Raw genomic sequence first — 22812 nt, 5'->3', positions numbered from 1 at the left:
GGTTGGTTTCAACCAGATCTCGAGACTGGTGTTACAGTTTATGTTGCTAGGTCAAAATTGTGCCCCGTTATGCCAGGTTGAAGGTCAAATTTTCACGGAAATCACACCTTCAACTTCACAACTTTATACATACGAAACCATACCTTGAAGGAACACAAAACCCTAAACAGGCGTGCTTTTTGTTTGATTCTGAGTGCAGTGTGGTATATTGTTTTTGTCATATTTTCCTGATGCGTGCTAAATGTAACGATGTTGGCCCATTGCGTATTCCACGGCATCGTCGGTTGCCGCCGCCCCCCCCCCCCCTCCCGGCCACGTCGAACGCGCATCTCATGCAGTGTTCCTCAAAAGCCTCCGCTGGTCCGAAACCAAAAAACGCCAGCGAGAGGTTTTTGGTGATAAAAACAGCGTAATGGATGCACCCCGGGCCGCTGGAGATTTGGGCGCGGTTGTGCCAGAGAGCATCCTCAAAGAACGTTAGGAGGTCGCATCGACCCCCCCCCCCCCCTATTAGGGCGAGGGTTAAGTGATTGCTTGTTCCATAAGTGATGACGTACTGCGCCTCAGAAACCTGGGAGCAATCTACAGCATAACTGCTTGCTACGACATTGTTTTTACTCACATCCCATCCACATCTGGCAAAGCCATCAGGCTTGGTCGCTGATTTTGCGCTCCTTCGTGCCGCCGTGTCGTAGAGCACTTACAGTGACTCTGAGCGCCAGTGGGGCGCCCAGGAGCAGCGCGTGCGGCCCCAGCCGCTTCGCTATCTACCCTCCGTCGGCCGGCTGCGGCCCGGCTAAGCAGGTTGATCCTTTGTGCGGCGTGCTGACTGTGCATGGCGTCGGCAGCGGCGCGTCGGCAGCAACGCGTCGGCAGCGTGGCGTCGGCAGCGGCGCGTCGGCCGAAGTCGCGGCGTTCAGGGCTTAGGCGGCGGCCGACAGCGGCCTTGCGCTGTTTGTGTGCGGGTGCCGCGTTCCACTGCAAACGGAGCGACGGGGAAATGCGGCTGAACCTGCTGTAGGTGTTGTGACGAAATGGAGGCAATTTGCGATGCACGGGAAGTGATTAAACTGGTGTACACACATCTGGAGCGTTGAGAATCAGCCGCGAAAAGACACTTGTTTTTGTATCGCCTTGCATGCATTTACAACCCACACACTCCGCACGGCAGAGACGTTGCCGACGGCAGTGACCGATGTCCATTGATAAGATGATGCAGCCACTTGCTACGGCTGCAGCCAACGGGAGAAATCCTTGCTGTGTTTGTGCTGGTCAATAGGCTTCGCATTATTAGGGGTGCGTACCAGCAAGCCACATAACACATGCCACACTGCGCTTGGGATTCCTCAGCCGGCTTTGAGCAGGTTGGTGGCATTCACCGTATCAGTGGAATCCTCGTATTGTTTCTTTATCGTCCGAGTCGCCTTCGGGCTGTCCGTCCGTCATTAGTGGCTTCCACCGGAAGCCACTGAAACCATGTCTGTCCCTTATCAGGGGTGTTCTATGGATGTCGGTCCGCTGTCAGTGACGTCCTCGGATTGTTGCGTCCCTTACCAGAGGTGCCCTCGGACTGTTCGCCCTTTATCAAAGGTGCCCTCGAGCTGTCCGGCCCTTATCAGTGACGCCCTCGGATTGTCTTTCCCTTACCAGAGGCGGTCTTTAGCTGTCCTGTCCATATCAGTGGCGCCCTCGGATTGTCCTTCCCTTACCAGAGGCGCCCTTTAGCTGTCCTGTCCATATCAGTGGCGCCCTTGGATTGTCCGTCCCTTACCAGAGGCGCCCTTTAGCTGTCCGGCCCGCATCAGTGACGCCCCGGACTGCCAGTCCCTGATCAGTGACGCCCCCGTACTGTCCGTCCCTGATCAGTGACGACCCCGGACTGTCCGTCCCTGATCAGTGACGCCCACGGACTGTCCGTCCCTGATCAGACGTGCCCTCGAGCTGTCCGTCCCTTATCAGAGTCGCCCTCGGGGCCTGGCGTCGTAAAAACGCCCGCCGTAGTCGCTCCATCACAGCTCGGACGAGACGGCCCGCCTGGTGACCGGCGCAGGCCACGTGGCCGGCGACCGCCGCTCTCCCCGGGGGGCCATCCACCTGCCGAGTTCACCATTAGCCACGGGGAGTTTATCCGCTGAGGGTCAAGTATTTGGCGAGGGCGCTGTGGCGTGCAGCGACCGCTGAGATCGGTCATCGCCTGGTGTTGACGTCCAGTGATATTGTGGTATGAGACGTCCACCAGGGTTCCCGACGTGATATCTTCAGAATAAATGTGATTTTTTGTTTCACAATAGTGGTATTTTAACAAGGTTCGTATGATAATCATATTCAAATGACAGCCCACGCCATCGTTACATTTTATGCCAGCTGCTCAGACCAGCCCTAGGGTTTTGTATTTTTGCCTCTCTGCTTCCTACTCTGGCGTTTCATCGTGTGTGTATATACCACGTTTTCTCTTTTGCTCCGTTGCTTTTTCGTAGCGCCATTCTCTCTACATAGGCTTTTCTACTCGCCGTACTTATCGCCACTTTCCTCTAAAAAGAATGTTCCTCATTAGTGTGGGATTTTGAACTGAAATACGCAACTTGAAGATCATTCGGTGCAGTTCACAGCCCTGCGCTTCTACAGACCTTCTAGGTTCTGGGCTACACGCCCGCGAAGATGTGCCGACTGTTTTGGGGAGATCATTTCAAGGTCACCCAGACAACCCTGAAGCATTTTAACGTCAAGTTCTGCTATTCCGTTGGCCATGCCGATGAAAGCTGATAAAGGTGAAACTGTTGAGTCTTTCATATCCGGCTTTCGTGGGTACGATTTACGTATATAACGGCCTTCAGTTGATTCTCAATCAATCTGTGCTAGGTGCGAGGACGTAATCAAGCAATGACGTATTGAGGAACATATCTACTAAACAGATAAATTTTGCCGCCTGAGGTAGCATTATACGCTTAAAAGTACACCAATGGTTATAAGTGGGCGTATATCTGAAACTTGCTTCGATATCCCCAAATGTGGAAAATTCCCTTCAGGCTCTTCATTGTGTCCTCTCCCTGACTAAACTAGCTATAATTATGTTACTTCAATCGCCGACACGAGGGGTGACTTCATTACGAATTGACAAGGATGACGTGGTGAATGATGGCGAATGCAGGCAGTATAGCTCGAACAGCAAATGTGGGCAGTATAGCTCGAACAAAGTGAACATTTGGATGGATTAGAGTACGTGTCAACAGATTTCGAGAACAGAACAGAACAACAGAACAGAACAGACCAAGTGTCTTCGTCAGTGACAGACTAACAGACTAACAGTCTTAGTCTGTTCACATGAGAGTTCATATGCAAATTCATATGCAAGCAAGAGTTGAGAGTTCATATGCAAGAGAGACCATAAGGCAGCGCGACCACCAGAAAACCGTCAGCAAACTAGGGCCATTCCTGAAAGGTCATCAGAGGGGTTATACGGTCGTGGCGGGAAGCGAGACTCATTGAGTCACCCTGCCCCATGGTACGCGCGTGATGGACGCGCCCAGCTTAGTAGCAAACACCTCGCGGACGATACAATAGAAACACAATTTAAAGCTTTTTCCGCGTTCAAAATGGCACGATGACAATACTGCTTTAAGAAAAATAAACGAGTCAAAAACCTCCGTGGTCTAGCTGAAAGATGCTGGACTCGTAATCCAGCGGCACTGGGTACGTCCCAGGGAGGGTGCATTGTTTGGCCCGACTGAAATGGGAACGTCGACTGGCAACCGGCTTAAAAGTGTTTACCCAGGCGCGGGGCGCGCGTTCTGCAGCATTGTGCGGCGCGTAAAGCCCTTCGCATTCATGTATGGCGGAAGGGCGAAGGCAAAATTATTCGTTAAACTGGATAGCACGACTTGGTGGTGGGTTCAGAGTACACGTGATGAACTATGTTTAGCAGCTAGTCTGAGCTCAACGTCACCCATGCAAACCATTGGAAAAAGGAATAATCAAAAAAGTTGATCATTAACTTTGTTCATCAACCAGGTTGATATATCCAGCGATCCAACGGTACCTAGTAAATTCGGTTCTACAGCTTAATATTGATGGTTATAATAAAGAAGTGGTCTTGTGACTGATGGAATCGTACTTCTTTACTTCTTTTTTCAAAAGGCGGCCGATAATGATATGAATAATCAATCAGGTAGGGAGCACTAGGTAACTTGCAAGGGATATGCGAGCAACAACATACACTCGTCGTCTTTACAGTTCAGCGATTAAATACCATTTACACCTCTTTCAGCAATGAGGAAGTTTGCTCATTGGTAAACTTCCCTATCTCCTTGGTACACCATTGGTAAACTGTTAGTCCATTGCTTTACAGCCGAAGGAAAGACGCAGAAGAGACAGTATCTTAAATACATGGAATTTGTTGCTCTCGTTAACCCGTCGTTGGAATAATTTTAAAAAAGCCTCTAAAAGTTGCTCTGGTTGGCTTGGTTCATTCTAGAGAGAGAGGTGTTCAACGGATTTTAAATCTTTGGCAGCTCAGAATCTTCTAAATTAAGTTTAGAAACTGGATGAACCGGGGAAAAACGTTGAATTTTTTTGGGAACAGCCGATATCATTATGTCGTGTCGTTCTCTAAAGCCTGTGGTACACATTGCTTACCCACGACCAATTTCTTAATTTTCATGTGATTTGGGTGAGGGAATCCAGAGAGGCGCGAATTGTCTACGGTTATTGGCTGCAGGTGGAAGTTATTAGAAGAAGCTTTGAGAGAACCTGGTATTTTCGACACGTTTTGGACGTTTGAGCGTGCATTGGACTGTGGACAAGAATTTCCGGAAAACGCCACCTCTGACATGGAGTATTCCACCTTAAAGTGCTGTCATTAACCTGATAAGAGCATACACTAGGTGGGGTCAAACCATCTATATTCGTCAAAAAGTGCGGCAAGTATCACAATTTTGCGAGAGAATAAATTCAACCACTGGGCGGCATGGTGCTCATGATGTCATATCTAACTAATCGCCGTCCGATAGCCGCCATTGTCGGCCAGGAGGTTGGCCTTCTGCGTTGACATGCGTGATCACGCGCCATTTTCCTCTTTCACGAACTCCGAAATGGAGCAGTCCACCACAAAAGTTGCATTTAGAATGGAGCAGTCCACCACGAAAGTTACATTTAAAAGTTGCATTTAATAAGGTCGTGGTTGCGAACACTTCATGGTGTAGCACATCTAGCTATCTCAGCTGGATCGTGTTCGGCCGTGTGGCGGCCGGGGCCTTGTGGGCACCAGAACGGTGCGGGAACCCAGGAGGCTCGAGACAGGGCATTTCCAGTGGCTAGCTGCAATACGACCGGGCATTTTTCGCATTTGCTATCCAAACGGAAGCTTAGTTCGTATTGCTGGCAATTGTTTGGAACCGGACCCGTGAGAATTAGTCCAGTAAATCCCGAGATCCGAAATGCTGAACTTCCTCGGAATGCATTTCAGTGTAAACTCCCTGTGTTGGACTGCGTTTCAGGGTCGTTGTAAGGAGCGCGGTGACATAGTGTCACAAGGGGTTACATATACTTACCGTTGATAAATAGCAATACATATATTTATCTGAAGTATCATCGGCCACAATTTCGGCACAACTTTATTCTCATTTTCGTATCTCTCAGGACATTTAGAAGTAGCATTGCACTCAGGTGAAAAAACATGTATATAAAGTCGAAACACTTTTGACTGTTCTTCATCCAAATTATTAACTCGAATCACGTGCGGTGTTCGGTTTTTTGCAACATGATAATAGAAAAGGGCGAGCTTGTAAGTCCTTTTTATCAACATTTGACGAAGGGACTTTTAACATTTCGGGCATATGGATGGGTGTCACATTCATTATTATCTCATTATCTCACAATGGCATTCGCTGCGTTTCATATCCCACTATCTCACCATGTGGCGTTTGCATTCACCTCTGATATTTTTTGTTAATCAGCGGAGGACCGCCTCCGAGGGTCACCGCCTCCAGCGCAAGGTCACCGCCTTCAGCGGAAAGCCACCGCCTCTAGGGGGAGGTCATCGCCTGCGGCGGAAGGTCACCGCCTGCAACGGAAGGTTGGCTGGTCACCGTCTCCAGGGGAAGGTGGCCGGTCACCGCCCCCAGCGGAAGGTTGGTCGGTCATCGCCTCCAGAGGAAGGTTGACCGGTCACCGCCTCCGGAGGAAGACTGGCCGGTCAACGCTTCCAGCGTAAGGTTGGCCGGTACCGCCTCCAGAGGAAGGCTGGCCGGTCACCGCCTCCAGGGGAAGACTGGCCGGTCACCGCCTCCAGTGGAAGGTTGGCCGGTCACCGCCTCCAGAGGAAGGTTGGCCAGTTACCGCCTCCAGAGGAAGGTTGGCCGGTCACCGCCTCCAGAGGAAAGTGGGCCGGTCACCGCCTCCAGAGGAAGGTTGGTCGGTCACCGCCTCCAGAGGAAGGTCACCGCCCCCAGTGGAAGGCTTGCCGGTCACTGCCCCAGCGGAAGGTCACCGCCCCCAGTGGAAGACTGCCCGGGTTACCGTCTCCAGTGGAAGGGTTGCCGGGTTACCGCCGCCAGCAGAAGGCTGGTCGCGACAGCCGGTAATTAGGTCACGGCTAACGACCCCAGCGGCATGGCGGCAGCCTCGGGCGGGAAAATCGACCGCAAGGCCCCGGGGGCTCGTTTGAGGCCTGCAGGCTGCAGGGTGGATTAAGGTTGCATTTACCCAGCCCAACCGCTACCCATGGACCTGTGTCCATACCCACGCGCTACGCATACCTAATCGGTTGTATTCAACCGTCAGCCAACCGTTTGCCTTTTTCAACAGGTTAGTTCCAAATAGTGGAAAAGTTGGGGAAGCGATGGAGATAAACCGGAGCTACCCGGCATCGGCCTCCTTCCCCTGACTCTTTAGCCTAGGCTGCAAAGGTCATAGGCCACGCGACACGGAATTAAATACACTGTCGGTGACGTTTTTGGATGCATTTCTAATGGCATAGATTACTTCATTAGTGAAGACAGGTTTACTCATGATTGGTCGGGATGACCACATGACCACCCATGATGTGGTCTTCTGGCCGGGATTAGCTGAGCCGTGTAAGATTCCACCGTGCTTCCGCTGTCGCCAATTTTTAGACCTTGCGCTGTGACGGCAGTGTTCTCCGTGGATGCCGCTGGCTTGCGATCCTGACAGATGTCCGTGCGTGTCGTGCATCTAATCGGGAAGGCGGCTCCCAGTCATCAGGGCTGTCCAGGCATCAGTGTTCGTTATCTCGGCGCCGCCGTCAGCTGATTGGTTTCCTGTCGTCCGCTTTTCTGCAGGCGCTGTCGTGGTACAGAGCGGGAAAGAGCGGATGGTGGATCGGTGGTGGAGGTCGCTGGACGGCGACAGAATAGCAATGGAGAAGGGACCAAGATTTTGGCAGACAGAGTAGGCGGAAGCTAGTTAAATGTGTTATGGAAGAATTGTGGGCAAGACGGTGGTGGACAGTGGACGCGGGCTTCCTATAAAACTTTCCCCGCAGTTGAAGAAGGACTCAGTGGGCACGCTTTGATCATAGGAATGTTTTTCTGACCAACTTTGATAAGGAATAAAAACATTGTGCGAGACGCTTTCGGTCTGGAGCGACTGTGCCGGCGTGGCAGACGTATCGTCTGGCGAGAGGCGAGACTCCCGTGCCTCGCTTCGAAAGACGCCCGTATCTCGCTTCGAGAGACTCCCGTGCCTCCCATATTGCCCACGAACCAGCCAGCGGGTCGCCCGACGAACACAGCCTCACCGGGATTGGCGTCCGCCGAACACAGCCTCATCGGGATTGGCAACGGGCAATGTCACGTCATTCCACGGAAATATGATAAATGCACGTGATTTCGACTCATGTGGTTCGGCATATTGAAAACGCCGAAGGGAACCGGCTTGCACGGCGTGGACGATCTGCGCAAGACGTGCCAGTCGAGGTGGAAGATCGCTCGTCACTCGTGGCCGCTGAGGTTGCCCATATAAGCGGTTCACTTGCGCTCCCCGTCAGATACTGGATAAAAATGTCCATTGCGCGGGTGCTTATCATAGACCCTCGCATGTATTCCGTCCCCCGTCCCCCCCCCCCAACGCGCACCCCCAACTCACAAATACCACTCCCATCAAGAGAGATTCGTCTTCTGGCTTTAGAATTTGAAATGTTTCATCATCAGCCACGTCACCGCGATTTAGCGAACGGTGTTTTTGGGGGGGGGGGGGAAGCACAGGAGTATAAATGAGGCTTGGTGTAAATTTAGACCTGTCGAAACTTGGACGTGAGTTATATCTGTGTATGTGTTTTTAAAGCTTAAACAATGGTTTCTTTTAATAAGTTATGTTTTGTTTAAATCTATCGCCTGTTTCGTTTGTCCAGCCTTGATGAGGTGGTATTACACCTCCATCAATACGTTTCATACTTATTAGCAGCTGAGATTCTGGGCAGCGACGTTCCAATCTGGACTGATTTCTCCCTGTTTCAAGAAGTACAGTCAGGTTTCAACCACCCCCGCCGCTGATCTTCCTTCATAAGACTCAATTGCATGACGGCCAGACACGTATTTCGTAATAACGACCTGGCCGCCTGCAATTTTCACTCCTCTGTTGGGTTGTAAAGAAACATTTTTCTTTCAACAGCTGCTGAATGACCAGCGTGTAATGATTAAAATTTCATTTATTCGTCTTTTCCCGGTGGTGCATGTAACCAGGTTTACAGATATAGGCGCTCGTCACCAATGCCAGGGATTTTGTGGACCTCTCACAGCTGTTTAAGTATGCTCTGGGGCCACGTGCCTACAGGTGTAAGCTGGACGGGGCTGAGCCAGTGAAGGATCATTGCACTTTTTGTCACGTGTGGCTTTGAAAATAAGTTGTGAGAGGTTTACAAAGCCAAACTCTGCGGAAGCAAAGAACAATATGTATATTTGTCGCTTGGCAACCAACCAAACCGTAATCTATGTATGTCGAATGCAACGCAATTCGTTAACGCCTGTGAATTAGGCAGCTATGAAAGGGTTAAGAGGCCTGACAGAAGGTAATCATGTGAGGGGAATCATTCAGCAGCTATTCGAGGAATCATGTTCCTTCCAGACCCGGTAGCGATAGGTCAATTTAAGCCGACAGGTCGCTTGAGCTGAAAACGTGGGTCGTGGCCATTTAATTTGAGCCCTACGGATGATCAGCGACGAATGGTCCAAGCTTAATGGTATTCAATGGAAACTGAATGTTTTGTTTAAAAAATCGTGCGATAGCACATAGCACTGAAATTAGGAACGCAACTGCAGAAAGCTGGGCAAATTAGACGGTCATAAAGCCCTGCACATGTTTTCGAATAAAACATGCACCTGGATTGTTAACATAGCCTAAACTGCTACCATGGCCACATGAAATGGGTAACGGATTGATCTGGATATGAAAGGGAATGTTTCACATGTGAAGACATTGAAGCAAGCATCAGATATGTAGAAACAAGGTCACTTAAAACTATTCGTATGCCTTTTGAGCGGAAAAGACTGTTCTAGACATTACAATGCTCTGTCGAGTAAATATGCCGCTCAGTGTGTTATGGTTGGATTAAGTCATTGTTCCTTGCACAACATTGACTGAGAGCCCATCGGCGGTCGTTATATCCGCAAATTATGTTCACCGCCGCCAGATATGGGCGCTACGACAGTTCCATTTTCCTCGACCTTGATTACCACATGGCTTATGGAATAGCAGAATTTGAATGACGTCATTATGACACCAGGAATGCTAAGGTGACTTTGAAGCACTCTCCTCGCAATATTATCCCCACTTTCACGGGCGTGTGGTTCAGAAACTAGAGGAGTTTAGGTCTTACGGACAGGGTTGTGAACAGCACCGGAAGGTCTTCAAGCTGGCTATTTCAGTTCAAAACCCCATATGAATGTTGGACACTCCGTTTAAGTCGGCAAAATCACCGGTGCAGTGCAGTAATGAGAAAGGCTCAAAGAATGTCCGCAGCTGCACTGCTTGCGCTTCTTTCTGTCATAATCAGCCACCTGAGTGCTTATTGTTCAATTATCACCGGACAGAACTGAAGACCTGTTTACACCTGGCAGACCGATTGTAGAATCCACTGTGGATTCTGCAGTCGTCAGCTGTTGCGGGCTGCGGTCCGCTGGCAGCCCGCTACCCGAAGGTCAAGAGAGCCAAAAACTAAAAAGTGGTACCACTGTCCCGCCTCGCCACACTGACCAGCGGAGAATCCACTCTGGTTTTTGGGCTGCTGCCGACAAGGGCCTTTTGGCTCTTGGTAGAGCGTGGACTGTGTAAAGGAAATCGTACCTGCGATGGCCGCTACCTGGAGCTGAAGTCACCGAGTGCTGCAGCTTTCGGATATGATATTTCGGATATTTCTTGCATCATGTCTGCTATGCGTTCCGCGCATTTACAATGACCCTGGCCTACTTTTAACGCCGTGTGGCCGACGAATATATTATAATAATGCGGTCGCACGGACGTAATGTCGTCGGATCGACGTTTTCTCACTCCAGCGCGACCAGGGGACCTGGCAGCCCTCCACCCCCTTCCCCACCCTCACCACCACCAGCATTTGACCAAACTGACCCACAAGCCACGTCCTATTTCACCGGCCACCCGTATGGGTGGTAAGACTTTCAGAAACTGCCTAAGAACTCAGGTACCGAAATTTTCGGGTTATGCGTTTACAGGTTTGAAAGTCCTTCACGGAAACTTCAAAGGGGTCTCTGAGGTCCCAGTGTTCCAGCGAGGGTTACAGCGTCGCCCGGTTGTCACCCTTCATCTCGTATTTCTCATGCTTTGTATGCCAACTTTTTCATAGGTCATGTGGAGAATACTATTTACAAATGACGCAGAAAACTAACTTGCTAAAATATATGGAACACGTACGTTGTCAACTGCCGCGGCATGTTGTCAGACAGTGTTTAACTGCCGCGGCATGTTGCCGAGACAGCCACTGTCCGCCGCGGCATGCAGCACCACGGTGGTGCTGTTTGCTGAGGCGGACAGTGACTGTCTCGCCCTCGCTCCACCTTGATCGTCACAGCAGCGGCCGATGGGTCTGCTCGGTTGGCCTTCGTCCCGCCCCCGCAACGACCCGGTCAATTCGCTCAGACCTGCCAGCCCGTGAAATCGAACGGCGCAGCGCGGGGTCACGGGTCACGCTGGCGCGGGGTCACTGCACATCTTTGCATGGTGATGGTGTCCTCCGTTCGCCAGACATCGGCTAGCCCGCCTGGCCGACTTCATGAGCAGGGGTGTGTTTGGGATGGGCACGGAGGAAGGGGAGAAGCGACGGCTCCCCGAGCAACTGATGTCTACCGGTGATTAACGTTCGTCAGGCTTCGAACACTCCACGCAGCGAATCTCATGAGTAGAAGCGCGTCCAGGAGAGGCACGTGGAGGGGAGAGACTGCCACGGATGCTCGAGCCACGAAGCGAGAGGAGGCCCGAATCGGAGAGCCTTAAAGCGGTCAAGAAGACATATAGCGTTAAGACGAAGAGTGGAGGACGGCGTTTGGTATGGTGCAAGGGATCGAGGAGTTGAAAAATGTCAAGAGGGGCACAAAGGAGAGGGGCATGGAGCAGTCAAGAAACCAGTTGGCAAGTGCTGACAACACTCAGCAGAAAGAATAAAGACCAGGTTAGGTGAGGTTACCCTAAATTAAGTCACAGGCTCGGTCTCTTGGGTTCGACACTGCAGAGTCTGCACAGGACAGCACTACACGTTGCTCGTCGTGTTCAGTCTTCCCCGAGTGCCTGCGTGGTCGCCCACATTAGCCCTGAACCTACCTTGGGGCGTGCGACGAGTCAGCGGTCTCGCGGACGCGATGCATAGCACCCAATGACTTATGCAAAAAGACCGGTGGACTGCCAAAATCACGAGCACATTGCAATCGATGTATGCGCTTGACGAGTTGCCTGAGGGCTGCTGTGCATACACCTTTGTCACGCCGGTTTGAGACGGTTTAATGTGGTCGATGATCGGCCGGAGTGTGGCTGTAGCTAAACATTGAGAAATTCTCCAGCCAAATTCGGGTGCAGTCGCCGCCGTGTTGCGGAGTTCACACCGAACGTCCTCGTGCGGATAAAATTTTTCAAACTGACGCTTCGTTATGGCTAAGGCTGGGACTCATTAACGTGCTGCATGGGATGCATCCATTATAGGCCGAACGAACCATGCGCACCATGGCATTGCTCCCTATCGTTTTCCATGGCCACGTGTTACATGGGATGCATCCATTATAGTCCGAACGAAGCATGCACGCCATGGCATTGTTCCCTATCGGTTCCCATGGCTATCGATGGAAACCTGTTCTGGAGATAAGTCATAAATGCTGCTCAGGTTGTAGAACCTCTCAAACATGAACCTTCGTTAGTTATAACATTTGAAAAAGTAGGCGCTGGGCTCTGGCTCAAGAAAAAGAATGATTTATTCGTGGTAAATAGTTTGGCAATGCCGCTAGAGGCTTACAAGAATTTTTATTTATCCTCCCCCTCCATTGCCTCAATTTATCACACCTATCGCTGGAAAACGGGGTTTCTGTAGGTGAGTGGGACACTTTAGGTGAGTGGGACCTCCAGCATAAGCCGTAGAGAGCCAAGGTAGTTATGCCCCTTCCTAATTTTGAGAGGGTTTTCCTCGACACCGATCCCAGCAACTGAAAAAGCAAATGGAGCTTTAGAGCAAATGGAGCTTGAAAAGCAAATGGAGTCTCGAAAAGTTACACGAGGTTGGTAAAAAGGCTCCAAAAGCTACTTCATGAGGAGACAAACTGGTAGACTGGTAGTTATAACTGTAAATCAGAAACAATTGCAAAACGAAGCGTCGCACTTCGCTGAGGTTCCCATGCAACTCAAAATCTGAGTGGTATGGAAACCATGAAGTAAACAAAAAATATTTACGATCCTTGTGCATTTTTCCCTCTTGTAGACCGGCCTTGTGTAGTTTCATCAAATTGAATCACTTTACGTTTACCTACACACCTCCCAGATTATGCCACGCTACCGATGCGAAATCGTCATGAAACAGTAAAATGACAGCCCCACTGTACCACACCCGCGCCAAAAAAGTTAATGAGGGCCACCGCCTGCCCCACGGTGACATTCCCCACATTGCTCCCTCCCCTCCCCCATCCCGACAAAGCAGCTCTTGTCGAAGCCGCACTCTTTAAAGAAACACATGTCAGGGCGGCCAAAGCACAGTCGCACGCGTCGCACCTGCTTCATCAGAGCGACGCCCAGCCAACGACAGCTCGGTGATCGCCGGCAATTACGGGAGCTGCCGTCGTCAAACGAGGCTTGACGTGCTCATCTGCCGTGCGCATCTCGCAGCGACGGGCGGGTGTGTGCACCGGATGTCGTTCGGCCAAATGCGTTGTCAGTTTATTTTTGTCCGCCAGGTATTTCTGAGAGAAGAGGAGAAAAAAGAAAGAAAAAGAAGCGATATGGATACCAGCTTGTGATTAACACTGAGCATGTTCTGGGAGTTTAACAGTCAAAGCTGTTTACCGGTGTCATGGAGATACTGGTCTAGCAGAACGTGCGCTGATGGAAGTCTGGTAGTGGTAGTGACAGCGGTGGTGCAAACCTGACTGTGGTAGTGGTACTGTTCTCTCCCCCCCCCCCCGCAGGTCCGTAGCGTCAGTGTGGCTTACTTCCCTCCGTGACGTCATCACGACCGACCGGCGTTTTGTTGACAGGTACCTGGTGATCGTGCACCCGCTGCGGAGGCGGATACGCAAGTGTGAAGCTATCTCGGGCATCCTCCTCATCTGGATAAGTAGTGCGGGACTCTCCACGCCCTGTCTGCTCTACTCCACCATCGTGTCGCACAGGTGAGGATACTACACCATCGTTTCACACAGATGAGGATGCTCCACCATCGTGTCGCACAGTTGAGTCTACTACACCATCGTGTCACACAGATGAGGATGGTCTACCATCGTGTCGCACAGGTGAGAGTACATCGTGTCACACAGGTAAGGATACTGCACCATCGTGTCACATAGGTGAGGACACTCCACCATCGTGTCACACAGGTAAAGATACTCTACCATCGTGTCACACAGGTAAGGGTACTCCATCATCGTGTCACACAGGTGAGGATACTCCACTATCGTATCACACAGGTGGGGATACTACATCACCGTGTCACACAGGTGAGGATACTCCACCATAGTGTCTGAACCTAAAGCCTAAATAACCTAAAGCTTCATGCTGTATTTACGTGGCATTAACGCAACCGGGGTTCTGTCTTTCACATCCAAGTTTTGTCTTTCAGTTTGCATGTAACACAACCAACACAACCTTACTTGCTCCAAGCTGTTTATAGGATTTTTTTTAATTTCATCGTCGTGAACTTTTGCTTTTACCTTTGCACCGGCGTGGGGACAGGCGTGCTTTCCGTCTCATTTTTTGGAATAACTGTGTATGATTTGCACTCATCCTTTTCACGCTGTTCTCCATTTGAATCATATAAGTGTTAAAAGTACTCTGACGCGTTAGGTTTCATTTATTAACTACATAGTTAGCAAATGGACTCAAGTGCTCAATGATGCATGACAGCAACAAATGACCACGTGGCCATTTGTTGTGGCCATTTGCCATTTGTGGCCATTTGTGGCCATTTTGTTGTGGCCATTTGCCAATTTGAGGAACGCGCTGATTAACCTGCGCAATGACAGGGCACGGCACCAACTCAGAACTGACGGGCGAGGCGAGCCACGCCTCAGGGGCACGAGGTCACGCGGGGCAGGTCACGCCTCAGGGCACGAGGTTACGCGGGGCAGGTCACGCCTCATGGCACGAGGTCACGCTGGGCAGGTCACGCCTCAGGGCACGAGGTCACGCTGGGCAGGTCACGCCTCATGGCACGAGGTTACGCGAGGCGAGTCACGCCTCATGGCACGAGGTCACGCGAGGCAGGTCACGCCTCAGGGCACGAGGTTACGCGAGGCAGGTCACGCCTCAGGGCACGAGGTTACGCGAGGCAGGTCACGCCTCATGGCACGAGGTCACGCGAGGCAGGTCACGCCTCAGGGCACGAGGTTACGCGGGGCAGGTCACGCCTCAGGGCACGAGGTTACGCGGGGCAGGTCACGCCTCAGGGCACGAGGTTACGCGAGGCAGGTCACGCCTCAGGGCACGAGGTCACGCGAGGCAGGTCACGCCTCAGGGCACGAGGTCACGCGGGGCAGGTCACGCCTCAGGGCACGAGGTCACGCGGGGCAGGTCACGCCTCAGGGCACGAGGTTACGCGAGGCGAGTCACGCCTCAGGGCACGAGGTTACGCGAGGCAGGTCACGCCTCAGGGCACGAGGTCACGCGAGGCAGGTCACGCCTCAGGGCACGAGGTCACGCGGGGCAGGTCACGCCTCAGGGCACGGGTCACGCGAGGCAGGTCACGCCTCAGGGCACGAGGTCACGCGAGGCAGGTCACGCCTCAGGGCACGAGGTCACGCGAGGCAGGTCACGCCTCAGGGCACGAGGTCACGCGGGGCAGGTCACGCCTCAGGGCACGAGGTCACGCGAGGCAGGTCACGCCTCAGGGCACGAGGTCACGCGGGGCAGGTCACGCCTCAGGGCACGAGGTCACGCGGGGCAGGTCACGCCTCATGGCACGAGGTTACGCGGGGCAGGTCAGTGTGTCACAAAGGGACAAAAACGCAGATATGCAAGGATAACATAAATACAACCGATACACAACCAGTGTGTACTGCGAACCACCATTTGCAAACGTCATCCAAGGTAAGTGGGCAAGGTGCCATTTAAATATTATGATGATATTTTGGTTTATGGTCGCTTAGGGGTGTTCCAATCCCAGAAATGACTTCAATCAAAAAATTCGGACCAAACTCCAGATAAAAGAGCTACCAACAGAACTGAACGAGCGGGCGCGCCCAAACAATGAAACGTCCGAATCCCCCAGGCCAAGTTCCGCAGGAGACTGAGCCCCAGCGATCCGCGCAGTAGTGTGCGGAAAGCGCTGAATCTCGACAGCCGACGAAGCGGCCGACAGCCCATCGGTAGCCGAGTCAACACATACTTGGAGCATCAAACAGTCCAGGGAAATTTGTTTGGCTCGTCGACGCCGGCGGCAGGTGATAAAGGCCGTCACCTCTTGCCGTGAATTTACGCCGTATGCAAAGGCGTCGGCGGCCGCGCCGCAAGCTCAGTTCGCGACGATGTCGAGGGATCACACGGAAGCTCGCGACGGTGCCGAGGGATCAAACGGAAGCTCGCGACGATGTCGAGGGATCACATGGAAGCTCGCGACGATGTCGATGGATCACACGGAAGCTCGCGACGATGCCGATGGATCACACGGAAGCTCGCGACGATGTCGATGGATCACACGGAAGCTCGCGACGAGGTCGAGGGAATCACACGGAAGCTCGCGACGATGTCCAGGGATCACACGGGAGCCGCGGCGCGACCGGCGTCAGATACGGCGCGTCGTGAGCCGGGCGGGCCGCGGCCGGCGACCTGGCCAGCGGCAGCAGCGAGCGAGAGTGCCGCGGCCTCGCCAGCGCCTCCGCACGTCAGCCGCGACACAGTCCTGAACGTTCCTGCTGCCGGCCGTCACACACATCCAGCCGCACCCAGTCCTGAACGGGCCGCGGAGTCCGGCCAGTCCTGCTGCTGACCGTCACACACACCCAGCCGCACCCAGTCCTGAACGGGCCGCGGAGTCCCGGCCAGTCCTGCTGCTGACCGTCACACACACCCAGCCGCACCCAGTCCTGAACGGGCCGCGGAGTCCGGGCCGGTCCTGCTGCTGACCGTCACACACACCCAGCCGCACCCAGTCCTGAACGGGCCGCGGAGTCCGGCCGGTCCTGCTGATCATTCCAGCGCGGCCGGCGTCACCGGCGCCGCTCGCTCCCCCCACCTTCCCTTCCCCGAACGTTTCCGGAACGGTGGGCTGCTCTTGACGCGTCCGAAACGAGCCACCCCACTACTGGTGACGGTATATACTGCGAATCCGGTACGCTCAAAAAGGTAATGGAATCTGCCAATAACTTCCGAAACCCTGACCAAGTGGTGGAATAAGTGAGCGCGTTTCCCAGTCGGGAAAACCCGCACTTGATTGCGGATCGTCAGAGTCACAACTTGCCGGATATGAGGTTCCAGAATGATTCGTGCGCGGTGGGGTGTAAGGAGTTAATATCCACGGCAGATCATATCAAATCAGGTTATTAACACGTGCCCGGGTAGCCGGTTGAATAACCTTCGCTCGAGTGAGGGGTCAATTTGACTCCCCCCCCCCCCCCCGAAGATCTCAGAAGCTAAGATAGCTGGAGACACGATATCGACAGGGTGGGTTGGTCCGTATGTGAAATTGCTCATGCCGAATTTGCATGTTCCTGGACTATGGCATCGGGGTTAAGTAAGTCAAATAAGATCAAACCGCAGTTTGGTGTCCAAAGTGCCCGCAGACGTTCCCACGCAACTGCCGTGAACGTAGATATCTGCTTTGAGCAACAGGTTTAAGGTGTTGATTAAAGCCCAGTGACCCTTGCTGACCTTTGAAAGGTCAAAGTGACGAATAATACGACATTGCTGCCTCTTTGCCATTAAATAAGCGTCACGGATTATGCTAGGTGCTATGTTCCTAAACACAAAATGCTGACCTGGGTCTTTAGGTCAGCGACCAAATCTGACCTTTAAAAAGTCCATGTAATGTGTCTGTTGCGGTTCATATTAGCAATGCATTTGAAATGATTACCAGAAGCTACCTTACAAAGGAGGCTCTTGTGTAAAAAGGCAAATGAGTTTTTATTTCGATCTGAACTTCATACCTGACCCTACCGCAATGGATTTGTTGTAATTATTACATTCAGTTGAGGGACTTCCAATGAAACTATCTCATGGATGTATGGCTTTGTCTAACACTCCGTTGTCGCATTAGATGAACGATTCCCTATAAATGTCCTTTTGCTGGCAGCCACGATCTAACTTTGGCTCGCCATAGGTCAGCGATCTTATAAGGAACATATATTTTGTTCACACCAAATGTTCTGCTATCCAGTTGCCTTTAGCTATGCAAAGTTTGGCGTGGCCACATCGCGCTGTTCGGAAGTCATCCTGAAAAAACCCTCACGGGGGTGTGTGGGGAAATTGATCACACCCGGGCGCGGAATAAGTGGTGTACAAGGCCAGAATGCAGTATGGAAAGCTATTTCGGGATCTTTGTTATCTTATGATCCTGGACTTTATCTTTTGAGTGGTTGATGTAGAAATGAGCATGGTTCCTAGATTTGATTCTTTGTTCCTACCGGTTCCTTCGACAAACCAAAACCATGGACCCTGGTCCTCAATGTTTCGCTGAATATGAGACTTGATCCCGGTTCTTGCAAGATCTGTCGGCTTAATACGAGGCTGGATCCTGGTTCTTGCAAGTCGGCTTAATATGAGGCTGGATCCTGGTTCTTGCTAGATCTGTCGGCTTAACATGAGACTGGATCCTGGTTTCTGCTGCTTCCTTGTCTTACTCCTGACTGGTTTAGGTGTTTCGTGTTCCGGAACCACCAATGAGGAACTGGCTCCCGGAAAAAAAAATCTGAGCGGGGTACATATTTGGGTCTGTGAGACTAGACGTAATTGAATGCGGTCATTGGTTTGTGGTCAAAATCGAAACATATCGTCATGTTTTCGGGTAGTGAAAGTGAGATTCGTTCTCCGCCTTGTCATGATCGTGATCAGTCATGATTACGTTGGATGAGAAGTTTCAATTTCACATGTTCTCTTCATAAAAATTTGCAGCATGACCCTGACTTTCCGCAGTGTGTTTGCGGACCGGTGCTATTCAGCGGAAATCCAAACTACGTGGGCTCACGTCGTGCGTATGATAACCACTCGAAAGCACTTCATTTTGCACATCCCAGCCCCTCGCATTGAAACGACCAAAACAGCACGTTATGTCGCCTATGTTATCGCATGAACGTATTGTGCTTTCACATTACATGTGTGGAACCTTTTTAGTGGTAGGCATTTTAGACAGGCTAAGTCTGTTTCCATCCGCGGGATGGTATCAGATGTGCCTGGACGCCGCTGTGCTGCGCACGTCACGTGACCGGCGGATGACCTGACCAGCAGGCGGTGGCACAGCGCTGTGGAAACAGGCGACACCGCCAGACGGACCTGTGGGCAGTCCCGTGTTGGGACACCGGCTCCCACAACGAAGCGTTCAATAATAGCCTTGCTTCTCAGGCGTGATGTCTGGGGGCGGCGTCCGGTGCGACTGAATCTATTTCGAACTCAGCTTTGGGTGGTGCTGGGGTCACTGGGGACTCCCGTCCGACGCCATCTGGGCAACAGCAGCGAAGGCGCCCTTCCCAAAGCTCTGGAAAAGCTCTGGAAAAGAAGGATCAGCGAAGAGATAAAAATCCCGAGTACGTGAGAGGGAAAGAGTTCCGAAGAATTCGTGCCTTTGTGCTCAACTATGGCCTCTGGAAGCTGTGCAGAAAATTGGCGAATCAGAAATATCGGAAGTGATCCGGTTTGAGGGGGGTAAGTTCAATACCCTCGTAAAAGAATCAAAATGCTTGACGCTGAACTCAGCGAGACATTTCGAGAGAGCCTGTAAAATTCTGAAGATCTGCACCATCGAACAAAGACGTAGCCAACTGGTGCTCCACGCGCTCACAAGTCAAAAAGAGCGCATAAAAGCGGATACTGAGCAGGCCAGAGAATGCCTTCACTTAGAGCTGCGATGATGTTGGATCCAGATTCAATGCAATGAATCTGAGACGTAAAAATCATAAGAGGCTGTGTCAAACGGTGCGCATATTGTAAGAAAACCACGCAATCAGCTGTCAGTTTGGTAAGACAGATCTGGGCATAGCCAAAAGAGCACAGGAAACCAAGGCATCTGCCTGAATTCCGCCAACAGATCCCTGAAATCCGCAGAACAGCGAGTGCTCAACACACGCATCAGCCTGAGGCCAAGCGTAGTGGCTGATTTACGCATGGCCCATAAAACGAGAACTGATAATATGCTAGTCCGGGTAAAGGTCTCATGCGCGGCCGTCGACAGCGTCGAAGACGTGAAGTCTCACACCATAAGACGCGGACCTCCATGTGAACCTCCATGAGGACCATGGGAATGTGACCTCCATGGGGATCAGCAGGTCAACCTGTTCACGTAGCACCAAGCTGCATCGACGGCGTCGGTTGAGCCGTGGCGGCTCCACTGATGCGACCCTGCGTCGCTGTCCCGCCGCTGGACGTGCTGGATTCGGGCGTCGCCGGCGACATACCTGACGCACTCGAACCTCACACACTAGAGCGACGCACTCGAACCCGCCACACTAGAGCGGCACACGCAAACTCCACACGCTATAGCGACACATTCGAATCCAACGTACTAAAGCGACACACTCGAACCCTATACACTCGAGCGACATACTCAAACCCGACACACTCGAACCCCACACACTAGAGTGACATGCTCGAACCCGACACACTCGAACCCCACGCACTAGAGCGACACACTCGAAACCCCACACACTAGAGCGACATACTCGAACCCGACACACTCGTACCCCACACACTAGAGCGACATACTCGAACCCGACGCGCTAGAACGACACACTCGAAACCCCACACACTAGAGCGACACACTCGAACCCGACACACTCGAACCCCACACACTAGAGCGACACACTCGAGTCCCACACACTAGAGCGACATATTCGAACCCGACACACTCGAACCCGACACACTAGAGCGACACACTCGAGTCCCACACACTAGAGCGACATACTCGAACCCGACACACTAGAGCTACACACTCGAATCCCACACACTAGAGCGACACACTCGAACCTGACACAATAGAGCGACACACTCGAATCCCACACACTAGAGTGACATACTCGAACCCGACACACCCGAACCCCACACACTAGAGCGACAGGAACCCGAACCAACAGTATACTCGAACCCGACACACTCGAACCCACACACTAGAGCGACATATTCAAACCCGACACACTCGAACCCCAGTGTGTGTACGCCGGGGTAGGCCTGACCGCGCTCTGACGAGCAGGAGTGCAACACACTCGAATTCACACACACTCGAGCGACGCACTCACACACACACACTTGAGCGGTTGGGGAACTCAACCGTCTGTAACTCCACGCGTCGAGGGACACTGGTCAACTCCTACTGCAACGCCGTCACGGAGTTGCTACCTCCGCCGGCGGGGCCTTTGCTTCTCCGTGAATTAACCCCACCGAACTGTGACGTTTGTCACCGTCGACCGGCGTGCTGATAGCGGGACTTCGGACACGTGCACGTGCTCTGTGTTCTGACATATCTCTGGGTACTCAGTGTTCTAAGGGCTTAGTGCTGTGCGTCGGATAGCGTTGGAACGCGCTCCAGCTGTGGTCCCGACTTGTGTTGCTTCTGCATGTAGACCATAACGCTTAAGGCTGGGTAATTCTGTGTGACTTCACTTGACATGCGGATTCACACAGAATTGCCCAGAACTAGTCTTATCGCCGGAGCGCCCTCCCCCCCCCCCCCCCCTGTGCTCCCCGCGCTGCGGCCCTGTCACCGGGGTTTTCGGTTGGTCGTGGTTCGGCTGTGTATGTGACCACCACGGAGTTAACCGTGCGAGGCGTGTCATCACCACGGAGTTAACCGCGCGAGGCGTGTCATCACCGCGGAGCTAACAATGCGAGGCGTGCCATCACCACAAAGTTAACCGCGAGAGGGAGGCGTGCCATCACCACGGACTTAACCGTGCGAGGCGTGTCATCACTACGGAGCTAACAATGCGAGGCGTGCCATCACCACAAAGTTAACCGCGGGAGGGAGGCATGCCATCACCACGGGGTTAACCGCGCTCGGCCGTGCTGGCGCCGGCTGGCTCCCCACCGGCCGAGGGTGGGGCAGGCCTCCAGAGAGCGGGTCTCAGCTGTTTCGTCATACCATAATTAGCGCTCAGACACATCGACTACTGCTGTGAATGGAAATCCATTAACGAATTGGATGTGACCCGGTGACGGCTCTTGCCGTGCCGGGCCCGCCGCATAATATCACACTGCGTCTGCCACAGAGAAACATTGTTTGATGGACATCTGTCGGCTTTCCCACCCGAACGAACACAACTGATCTTCGAAGAAAATACACGTGAAATGTCGCAGATCCGGTATATTTTCACAAAAATCACCCATCACACGCCCAAAATGTCCGGTTGAATGCGCCGTGTCCGGGGGTCAAGCTGACCTCTGAGATCTACCAAGACGAACTACGATCGTTAGGGATGCCGAATTCAGAGGGTGTGTACGGCTTTATGTGAATTCACTTATGGCAAGTTTTGAGGTCCATAAGTTGCGACCTTCCGATCAAGCATGGTCAGATAAATGTAAACTACAGACCGGTGTCCGAAGTACCTTCAGATCTCTTCACATAACCAACATTAACCTAGATATATTTTACAAGCAAAATGCTTGTGGTGTTCATCTCAAGTCACTGACGTTATTTGAACTAACCATTGTAAAAATGACCAAAAAAACTATTTTCCACCCTTTAATTTACAACTGGTACCACTACAAGCAGCACAAGCAGTACAGGCAGCATGCTTCTCTAAGGGAAAGCTTGATCGGGGTCGTTTTGGGGGTGAGTCATCTCCCTCACCCTGGCTTTCATTAAGTAAAAAAAACAAGCCGTTTGATGCCGGTGTGATCCTGAACTTTGAAATGAGAGTTAAAAACTACCTCATAAAGCAATTTTTGGCAATGAAGTGGTTTTATGTTGACCTTATTTGACCTTCATATCTAACTGAAGGTCAATGGGCTTAGTCTTAG

General features: G+C 52.1%; 1 protein-coding gene across 1 annotated transcript in view; it reads left to right on the top strand.

The window, feature by feature from the left end:
- Window positions 1–22812, top strand: part of LOC119104768 (uncharacterized) — a 179734-nt gene that overhangs the window by 28212 nt on the left and 128710 nt on the right. Inside the window, 1 exon segment of the mRNA XM_037228487.1 lies at window positions 13695–13829. Within this exon segment, the coding sequence (XP_037084382.1) occupies window positions 13695–13829 (135 nt within the window).

The sequence above is a fragment of the Pollicipes pollicipes genome, unplaced genomic scaffold (assembly GCF_011947565.3).
Source record: "Pollicipes pollicipes isolate AB1234 unplaced genomic scaffold, Ppol_2.1 Scaffold_6052;HRSCAF=7182_pilon_pilon_pilon, whole genome shotgun sequence".
Taxonomy (NCBI): domain Eukaryota; kingdom Metazoa; phylum Arthropoda; class Thecostraca; order Pollicipedomorpha; family Pollicipedidae; genus Pollicipes; species Pollicipes pollicipes.
The sequence above is the reverse complement of the archived record's forward strand: the minus strand, read 5'-3'. Positions and strand labels throughout refer to the sequence as shown.